Source organism: Rhinopithecus roxellana, chromosome 13 (assembly GCF_007565055.1).
Source record: "Rhinopithecus roxellana isolate Shanxi Qingling chromosome 13, ASM756505v1, whole genome shotgun sequence".
Lineage (NCBI taxonomy): Eukaryota > Metazoa > Chordata > Mammalia > Primates > Cercopithecidae > Rhinopithecus > Rhinopithecus roxellana.
In genome coordinates, this window is record NC_044561.1 from 105,121,418 (window position 1) to 105,131,776 (window position 10,359).

The 10,359-nt window shown below is 48.1% G+C and overlaps 1 protein-coding gene across 3 annotated transcripts in view; it reads left to right on the top strand.

Moving 5' to 3' along the window:
- DNMT3B (DNA methyltransferase 3 beta) overlaps positions 1-9,204 on the top strand; it is a 50,578-nt gene extending 41,374 nt beyond the window's left edge. For 2 of the 3 annotated variants that reach the window (XM_030915703.1, XM_030915704.1), the window contains 4 exons: positions 433-523; positions 883-1,031; positions 1,972-2,057; positions 7,607-9,204. In XM_030915703.1, coding sequence (XP_030771563.1) covers positions 433-523; positions 883-1,031; positions 1,972-2,057; positions 7,607-7,748 — 468 coding nt within the window. In that variant the 3' untranslated portion in view covers positions 7,749-9,204. Of the gene's footprint in view, positions 1-432; positions 524-882; positions 1,032-1,971; positions 2,058-4,872; positions 4,943-5,747; positions 5,867-7,606 lie in introns of all 3 variants that reach the window. The other variant, XM_030915705.1, reaches the window with a different exon arrangement.
- Positions 9,205-10,359: the final 1,155 nt, after the last annotated feature.

Here is a 10,359-nt window from a genome sequence, read left to right on the forward strand (position 1 = left end):
TAGAAAAAATAATTGAAATCTTGTGGGACTCTTAAGCCTTAGGTTAGGGTCGGAAGTGGTGTTGGTGACCAAGCAAGATTCTATTTTTTTCTGGAGACAGTCTCACTCTGGAGTGCAGTGGCATGATCTCAGCTCACTGTAACCTCTGCCTCCTGGGTTTAAGCGATTCTCCTGCCTCAGCCTCCCAAAGTGCTGGGATTACAGGCACCTGCCACCATGCTGGGCTAATTTTTATATTTCTAGTAGAGATGGGGTTTCTCCATGTTGGCCAGGCTAGTCTCAAACTCCTGACTTCAGGTAATCCACACCTCCTTCAGCTTCCCTGGGATTACAGGTGTGAGCCACTTCTTCCAGCCCCAAGCAAGATTCTAGAAGTGGGACCAGCTCTCTTTCCCTCTGTCCACACCCTCATTCTGACTCTGTCTCTCTCAGATTGAAGAATGGGGCCCATTTGACTTGGTGATTGGCGGAAGCCCATGCAACGATCTCTCAAATGTGAATCCAGCCAGGAAAGGCCTGTATGGTGAGCATCCTTCTCTCTGGCAGTCCCTGGAGAGCCTATGTTACCTGACCGCTGACCACTGGCCCAGGTGGAGTGGCCTGAGAAGGAGCCCTTTGCTTCTGGCCAAGTTACTGGCAGCGTCAGGGGCCTGTTGGTGCTGCCTACGCTCCGTAGTAAATCCTCAGCCCACAAGGGAAATACCCTAGTAAATAGTGCCCTGCCGCTGCCTGTGTCCCTGCTGTCATTCAGGTGGACATAGACTGGTAGGCATCGGCCTTAACTGTCAGGAGGCCATTGGGAACCTGTTGGTCTCAGGGGATGCGGTGGGTTGGGCTGGAGGTTTCAAATGAACCCTGCACTGTCATCTTTTCTGAGCACAGAGGGTACAGGCCGGCTCTTCTTCGAATTTTACCACCTGCTGAATTACTCCCGCCCCAAGGAGGGTGATGACCGGCCGTTCTTCTGGATGTTTGAGAATGTTGTAGCCATGAAGGTTGGCGACAAGAGGGACATCTCGCGGTTCCTGGAGGTGAGGGAATCTGGGGACCTCACTGTCACACACAGCCTGGGCAGGGAAAACGCTGCTGGCAGTGATGATTGGTGGGTGTTGCCAACGTTGGGAATGACTTTCCCATTCTTGGTCTGGCTAGATCCAATAGTGAGGGATTCAGTGGGCTCTCTTAGTACATGGAAAATATTTTTTTTGAGACGGGGTCTTGCTCTGTTACCCAGGCTGAAGTACAGTGGCATGATTACAGCTCACTGCAGCCTCAAACAGCTGGGCTCAGGCAATCCTCCTACCTCAGCCTCCCAAGTAGCTGGGACTACAGGGGCATACCACCATGCCCAGCAATTTTTGTATTTTTGGTAGAGACGGGGTCTTGGTATGTTGCACACCCTAGTCTTGAACTGCTGGACTCAAGCGATCCCCCCACCTCCCAACGTGTTGGAATTAGAGATACAGCTGTGAGCCACCATGCCCTGCAAGTACAAGGAAAATAATTGATCTCTAATCTCGGCCCAACTCTTTGAAGTCAGAAATGATGAAACCATCATCTGCTGTTACGGACTCATGAGATTTGACTCAATTTTTTACTCATTTTTGATATGAAAACTGCTTTAGACCAGGCATGGTGGTGCATGTCTGCAGTCCTAGCATTTTGGAGGCTGAGGTTGGAGGATCACTTGAGCCCACTGTGTATCATATTTTGTAATAATCTGGCATGTCCCAGGGGATACCGTCTCAGAATCTACAGGTTTGACCTTATCTCTTTACCTACCATTAGCATAGTATGAGGGCGTTCACCATGTCCTCTAGCCAGCCTCCTGATGGCAGTTGGTCTTTTCTTTGTTTTGGAGGATCCGTGCCTCTTCCGCAGTCAGGGAATAGCCCTGTCACCTGCAAAGGTCTGGTTGACACTGGAACTCTAATAATGGGCTCCTAACAGCAACCTTCTTTGTCCCTGCAGTGTAATCCAGTGATGATTGATGCCATCAAAGTTTCTGCTGCTCACAGGGCCCGATACTTTTGGGGCAACCTACCTGGGATGAACAGGTAACAAAGGGCTCTTAGTGGGTCAGGTAACAGCCAAGTTAAATATGTGATAACAAGCTCTGACATTCAAGCCTTCCTAGAAAGATCTGGCTCTGCTGAGAAACAGTTAGGGTTTCAGACCACCTGTGGTCTTCCGGGTTGATCCCTGTTAAGATGTTCAGCAGGTACCTGGGAATCTCTTCAGGAGTTCCACTCTTACCTGTTGTAAGCTGCCGATGGACCCGACCTTCAAAGTCCCAGGTGGCTGGGCGCGGTGGCTCACGCCTGTAATCCCAGCACTTTGGGAGGCCGAGGCTGGAGGATCGCTTGAGCCCAGGAGTTCTAGACTAGCCGGGGCAACAAAGTGAGACCCTGTCTCTACAAAAAAATAAAGAAAAATACAAGTCTCATGTGCTGTAGCCAGACTGTGTACCTCCTTCCTGCCAGGGATCTCTCAAGACTTGAGCTTGTTGATGCTCCTGCCTTCCCTTCTCCTCCTCGTTGCTGTAGGGACAGCCGACTGGAAATGGAAGTAAATTGTTGTTAGTGGTGCCTTTCCTCCTGCCCCGGAGATGAAGCAATCTTGGCCAGGCTCGTGGTGACCAACCAGGTGGCAGAGCTGCTATGACAAACAAAAGCCCGAAGACTATGTCCCTCACATTCTCATCACCGGGAGCATTTCATATTTTGTTATATACTAAAAACAGCAGTCTTCTTCAGACACGCTGAAAGCCACAAAGCAGCTTTGCTGAGGATTAATTATCTCCTCTATATGTGGTTTCAAGGAGAAGAACTTGCTAATTGAGATGTAAAATGTGATGGTAATGTGACATCTCAGACTTGCAAATAAGTTGAGCCTAAAACATTCTCCTGTAGAAGGAGGCGTGGAAACATAATAACCTTCCGCCACTTAGTGAAGTGTGGACAGAGGTGAGGGTCCTGGGGTAGCTTGGAAGATTTTTGTTGACCACTTTGCCCGTGTACTTGGTTAGGCAGCCAGTCTTAGGATACCATTTCTGTGTCCGGAATTAAATGGGTTAATGCCTTCAACATTTAAGCTCCCAGTAGGCCGACACTGTTATGCTGTTGCCATTTTCATGGTTAAACACATCGTGTCTATCTCAGCTTTCATGATAATGACATGCTAAAGGGGGAGGGAGAGAAGACAATGATTTGGGGTTTATTGCTGGTGGATGGGCATTGGAAGGGAAGGCTTCTCATTTTGGAGAGGGCCCTAAGTGAAGGGATGGACCCATGCAGTTATTAGAGTACTGCAGGTGGAAGGAAGAGGGTCTGGGATGATGGGAAACATCCCCAGACCAGCTCAGAGCACCCTAGGTGGGGTGGCTGGGAGAGAAGGGCCAAGTAACTTGGACCTTAATGTGGTACCACTGAAATCACTTTGACATGGGAAGTTCCAGATGAGATGAATTGTGTCTTAGGTTCATGGTAGTTTCTGGGTGGGTTGTAGACAACAGCAGGATGTAGTCGGGAATGGGGAGAGAGTGAGGTGACCAGACTGCTCAAAGAAGGAGACATCACTGATGATGATGTTGTGCCCCAGGAGGTGCCATCCATAAAGAATACAGTGTGAGTGGTGGCCCCTGGAGTTTGCAGCACAGCAATCCTGTGACTTAGCAAGGAGGGGTCAGATTCAGCATATCTGGAGGGTAGGACATTTGCTGATGCATTGGATGTGTAGGCTGTGAGGTGGAAGGATTAGTGAGGCCTGACGCAGATCTGACGCTGTGACTAAGCTCTGCAGGCTGATACGATGGGTGGCACACCAAGCATCATTTAGGGGACAGACCCAAGTCATGTGGCTTGTTAGAGCTTAACCTTACAGTCAGCCCAAGGTGGGGCTGTGCAGTGTCCTTTTCTTCTGGGCCCTCAGCTCCCTTGGGTCCATGGCAGAGGTAGGAGTGGGGATAGAGGTGGCATTTGAAGCCTGGCAGCTGAGGTCAAGGAAATCCATCAGTCTAGGGGAAATATGTGTTGTGATTTCCTCAGCTCCTCTTGTAAGCACGGTTCCCGTTCTCATGTCTGAGTTGTTTGGCCTTGACATTCCTAACACAGGTTACTGTGGCCGTCCCTGCATCCAGTCCTCTTGCCCCGGTTTCTGTTCTGGAGCTGCTCAGCTACTTTCAGTTCTAGCCCTCACCCTTCTTAGGCATCTGTTTGCCTCTCTCTGCATTTGCAAAATAGTTTTCAAGGGTGAAAGTTAAAGGGGTGCTTAGTCTTTTTTTTTTTTTTTAACCTTAAGAGATAGGGTCTGTCTCCCAGGCCTCCAACTCCTAGGCTTAAGCGATCCTCCTGCTTTGAACTCCCAAATTGCTGGGATTAAGGGTAGGAACCACTGCAGCCGGTTGCCATTCACTTTTAAAGCCTCCTGAGGCTGTATCCCCAGCAGTGAGCCACCAAACCGTGGGTGTGATATGATAATTGTATCAGGTAGACCCACAAAAATCTATTCCAAGCTCCTCACTTTAAAGTAGACAGGAAGCCCAAAGGGGTAATGTGACTTGGAGCAGTGGAGCTGGGACCTGAGGTTTCTCCTGTCCCGCTCCCGTGCAGTGTTCCTGCTCAATGGGAACCTGACTTTGAAGTCCAGGCAGGGGAACATTACCTCCTGGATGCTGGGCTGTCCCCTCTGGGGTAGCCCATCCTTGGCTTTGGCACACAGGCTTGTGTTCATGTCAGGATCATTTTCATCATTTATTTGTAGCAAGTTCACCGCTAGGGCATATCTCTGCAACATATGCCCTCACTCCCACCTTGTGCCTAGCAGAGGACCCTCTACAGCTAGTAAAAAGTAATGGGTTTTGGCTGTTCCCAGGCCCGTGATAGCATCAAAGAATGATAAACTCGAGCTGCAGGACTGCTTGGAATACAATAGGATAGCCAAGGTAAGACGAGCTGTGGCCCTCTGGAAAAATGCACTTGGTGACCTCCAAGTGGGGACTTGGGAGATGACCTTGGTGTCTGATTGGTTCCTACACCTCCCCCCACGTGACTTCCTGGTGTTGGGCTTCTTTCTCCCACACAATTGTTCTGTCCCATCCTCAAATACAGAGACCAGGAGACATTCGTGATAAGTAATCCCTACGAGAAAAGGCAACTAGCCTTTCTAATTTTAGTACTGGATACATAAAGACACAGAGAATTTCAGCTGGCCCTCTCAGGGAGAAAGGAACAATTAATTCTTTTGCCAAAAAATTAATTTGCTGTCAAGTCATAGAATATGAAGACCTCCATAAACCTAAATCTCAATGTTTGCATCAAGCTAAGATCCATCTTCTAAACTCCAGTTGAGCATTCTCTGTATCTGGGTGGTTTTTACTTTTTACTTAATCTTGCTTGATCAGGAACTCTGGTGTCTTCTTGGCCCTCCCACGTGATCTCATTCATCGTCACTTTTTTGTTTATCTCATTTTCTCTGAGGCTGGTCCTTCCTGTTAACGTCTTGGCATTTGTGGGAAGCACAAAATGTTCTTGTCCCTCCAACTCTGCTTTCCGCTCCCAGCCCTGCCATTCCTCTCCCGCGCCTGCCCTCTCCCTTCCATCTTTCCCAGGTACTTTTTTCTCCCAGCCCTGCCACTCTTCTGCTGCGCCTGCGCTCTCCCCTCCATCTTACCCAGGTACTTTTGAGCCTTGACCTCACCCAGGTCCCTTCATTCTGTGCTCACTCCATGATGTCGTTTTGTTCTCCAGTTAAAGAAAGTACAGACAATAACCACCAAGTCGAACTCGATCAAACAGGGGAAAAACCAACTTTTCCCTGTTGTCATGAATGGCAAAGAAGATGTTTTGTGGTGCACTGAGCTCGAAAGGTGAGCAAGGCTGCACTTGGAGAGGGAAACTGTGCAGATCAAAACACAAATGGGCAGACATGGGCAGGTGCTTACCTTCATTCTTGATGGCCTCACTGCCCTTTGGTGTTACTGGGGCGAGGAGTAATAATACCTTTTCATAGTTCGCCCTTATTTCCTGACAAAAATGGCGGAGGGGGTGTGGTGGTGAGGAATCTGAGACATGAGGTCATTAGACCGCACCATCTGTCTGTTGGCTGCACTGCCCTGACATCTGCCTGTCCCAACACGCTGGGACACTACGATGTATAAGAAGCCAGTGAAAGAAAACCCCACAGACATGCCATTCTTGAAGACTTCAGTTTTCTCATTCTTTTTTTTTTTTTTTTTTTTTGAGATGGAGTCTCGCTCTGTCGCCCGGGCTGGAGTGCAGTGGCCGATTCTCAGCTCACTGTAAGCTCCGCTTCCCGGGTTTACAGCATTCTCCTGCCTCAGCCTCCGAGTAGCTGGGACTACAGGCGCCTGCCACCTTGCCCGGCTAGTTTTTTGTGTTTTTTAGTAGAGACGGGATTTCACCGTGTTAGCCAGGATGGTCTCGATCTCCTGACCTCGTGATCCGCCCGTCTCGGCCTCCCAAAGTGCTGGGATTACAGGCTTGAGCCACCGCGCCCGGCCCAGTTTGCTCATTCTATAAATGATTCCTTCTTAGCCACAGTTTATCCTCTCCTTCCCTTTCTTTGGGCTAAGTTTGTCTGTTTTGATGCAAATAACCATCTCTTGAATTTCAGTTCTGTTTTTTCTTTCACTTTCACTCCTCTATTTGTTCATTTTGCGTCTCCTATTTTTAAAAAATCATTATTTACTATAGTGATGGAATTAAGGCTTTGAACATTCCTCTTTACATGTGTTCTGTATTCTGAAGGCTTTGATAGAGTGTTTTCATTCCAGATATTTCACTTCTACAACCCGTTTACTTTCTTCTTTGACTTACCAACAGTTTTCTGAGTATAAAAGTAACTTCTGATTAGTATTTATGCTGTAGATTATTCTGTATGGACCCAAACCTAAAATGGTTGGTGTAGATGCTAAAGCCAAGCAAGACACAGGCCTGAGGTATCACATCTTTGGCATGTTTCTGAATAGCCCACGCAGCCATTGGCCTGTTGGGATGACTCTTAGTATTGGATTGTATACCTGAGTAATACTGAGGTTCAGCCTCTGTGCCCTCTTTCCAGGCCTGGTAGAATCCTATAGAGGAAGCTTTTGGTATATTTGATACCATCTGCCTGAAGTCGTCTAGCTCAGTCCTTCATCCAGCAGCTGGGTTTGAAGAGGGAAGGAAAACTGTGGTTGCTGAGCTGTAAATTGCCTGAGCCTGTGATGACTGAAAATCTAGGCTGTTTTTGAGTGACCTTGTTCCTTATTAAGGAAATTGCTTAACTTCTCCCATCATAATGTTTTGAAGATGGAGACATTGCTGGCTGGCTAATTTGGTATGCATGCATTTATTCCAGGAAGGTCCTCTGAGCACCAACTCTATGCCAAGAGTATGGTGCTAGGCCTGCACAAAACGGGGGACTTTGATTTGTGAGCAATTTGTGAGCAATTGTTCTGAATTAAGGGCGCTGAATTTAGGTCCTGGAGACCTTACTGATGGGACTGCGGGATGGTGAGGGCAGAAGCAGTGGGACCTGGCTGGTTGAGGCTGTCAACATCCTGGAGGCACTTCTGACTCGCTGTCTTTTCACTCCGGTACCCCAGGATCTTTGGCTTTCCTGTGCACTACACAGACGTGTCCAACATGGGCCGCGGTGCCCGCCAGAAGCTGCTGGGAAGGTCCTGGAGCGTGCCTGTCATCCGACACCTCTTCGCCCCTCTGAAGGACTACTTTGCATGTGAATAGTTCCAGCCAGGCCCCAAGCCCACTGGGTGTGTGGCAGAGCCAGGACCCAGGAGGTGTGATTCCTGAAGGCATCCCCAGGCCCTGCTCTTCCTCAGCTGTGTGGGGCATACCGTGTACCTCAGTTCCCTCCTGCTCAGTGGGGGCAGAGCCACCTGACTCTCTTTGCAGGGGGAGGCCGAGGTGCCGCCTCCTTGTGCACAATTCAGACCTGGCTGCTTGGAGCAGCCTAACACGGTGCTCATTTTTTCTTCTCCTAAAACTTTAAAACTTGAAGTAGGTAGCAACGTGGCTTTTTTTTTTTTCCTTCCTGGGTCTACCACTCAGAGAAACAATGGCTATGATACCAAAACCACAGTGCCGACAGCTCTCCAATACTCAGGTTAATGCTGAAAAATCATCCAAGACAGTTATTGCAAGAATTTAATTTTTGAAAACTGGCTGCTGCTCTGTGTTTACAGACGTGTGCAGTTGTAGGCATGTAGCTATGGGACATTTTTAAGGGCCCAGGATCATTTTTTCCCAGGGCAAGCAGAAGAGAAAATGTTGTATATGTCTTTTACCCGGCACATTCCCCTTGCCTAAATACAAGGGCTGGAGTCTGCACGGGACCTATTAGAGTATTTTCCACAACGATGATGATTTCAGCAGGGATGACATCATCATCACATTCAGGGCTATTTTTTCCCCCCACAAACCCAAGGGTAGGGGCCACTCTTAGCTCAATCCCTCCCAGTGACTGCAATAGAACCCTGTGGGGAGCTCAGGAAGGGGTGTGCTGAGTTCTATAACATAAGTTGCCATATATTTTGTAGACAAGTATGGCTCCTCCGTGTCTCCCTCTTCCTTAGGAGAGGAGTGTGAAGGTAGGAGCTCAGATAAGACACCCCCTCAAACCCATTCCCTCTCCAAGAGACCTATCCCCCACAGGCACAGGTCCCCAGATGAGAAGTCTGCTACCCTCATTTCTCATCTTTTTACTAAACTCAGAAGCAGTGACAGCAGTCAGGGACAGACGTACATTTCTCACACCTTCTTCCCCTCATCTTAAGAGATGACAGAGAAAACTGCAGTCAAAGCTCGGTGCTCCCTCTGGAGATTTTTAAATCCTTTTTTATTCCATGATAAGTCATTTTTAGGGAGAATGGGAGTTCAGACAAGCTGCATTTCAGAAATGCTGTCGTAATGGTTTTTACTCTTCTTACTGGTGCTATTTTGTAGAATAAGGAACAACGTTGACAAGTTTTGTGGGGCTTTTTATACACTTTTTTTAAAATCTCAAACTTCTATTTTTATGTTTAATGTTTTCATTAAAACTTTTTTTGTAACTGGAGCCACGACGTAACAAATATGGGGAAAAAACTGTGCCTTGTTTCAACAGTTTTTGCTAATTTTTAGGCGGAAAGATGACGGATGCCTAGAGTTTACCTTATGTTTAATTAAAATCAGTATTTGTCTATAACTGTCTGATGTCCCTCTTCTTCTGCAGGTCAGATGGATGGGACATGGGGGAGGGCCTGGCTAACATGTAAGGGTGAGAGTTTGGAAGTAGGTGATTCATTCATTCATTCATTTATTAAAACGCAATGTGACCCCAGGCTGACTGGAGCTTACTTACAGTGTAGTGCACTGGTTCTGCAGCATTGGCTCACACCTGTAATCCTAGCCAGGGTGGGTAGATCTTTTGAGCCCAGGAGTTCAAGACCAGCCTTGGCAACATGGCAAAACCCCATCTGTACAAAAAAAACCTCCAAGAATACAGGCCAGGCGCGGTGGCTCACGCCTGTAATCTCAGCACTTTGGGAGGCCTAGGCAGGCGGATCACAAGATCAGGAGATCGAGACCATTCTGGCTAATCCTGGAAACCCTGTCTCTACTAAAAATAGAAAAAATTAGCCAGGCGTGGTGGCAGGCACCTGTAGTCCCAGCTACGCTCTGAACCCAGGAGGCGGAGCTTGCAGTGAGCTGAGGTGGTGCCACTGCACTCCAGCCTGGGCAACAGTGCAAGACTCCGTCTCCAAAAAAAAAAAAAAAAAGAATCCAACACATCTGCATCCCCTGGAGGGCTTGTCAGGGCTGTGATTGCTGGCCCAACCTCCAGAGTTTCTGACTCTATGAGCGGACCGTAGGAATTTTCAGTCACACAGTGGCACAATTACTGCTTATTGCAGCCTGGACTTCCCAGGCTCAAGTGATCCTCCTCTGTCAGCCTCCAAGTAGCTGGGACCACAGGCGAGCACCACCACACCCAGCCTGACCCTAGGAATTTGATGCTACTATCAAGGGACCACACCGGACTAGTGAATGGGTATCTAAGTCACGGTTCCCAAATGTGGCTTGAGTGTCTGAATTCATTTAAAAGCTCCATGTGTGAGATACCTGTTTCCAGACATGTGCAGTTATAGGCATGTAGCTACAGGACATTTTTAAGGGCCCAGGATCATTTTTTCCCAGGGCAAGTGGAAGAGAAAATGTTGTATATGTCTTTTACCCGGCACATTCCCCTTGCCTAAATACAAGGGCTGGAGTCTGCCCCAGATCTTGGGGAACTGATAAGGTGATTATCACCTCTAGCAAAAGATCCTAATGATTCTCACAGTTCATATGCTTCTGT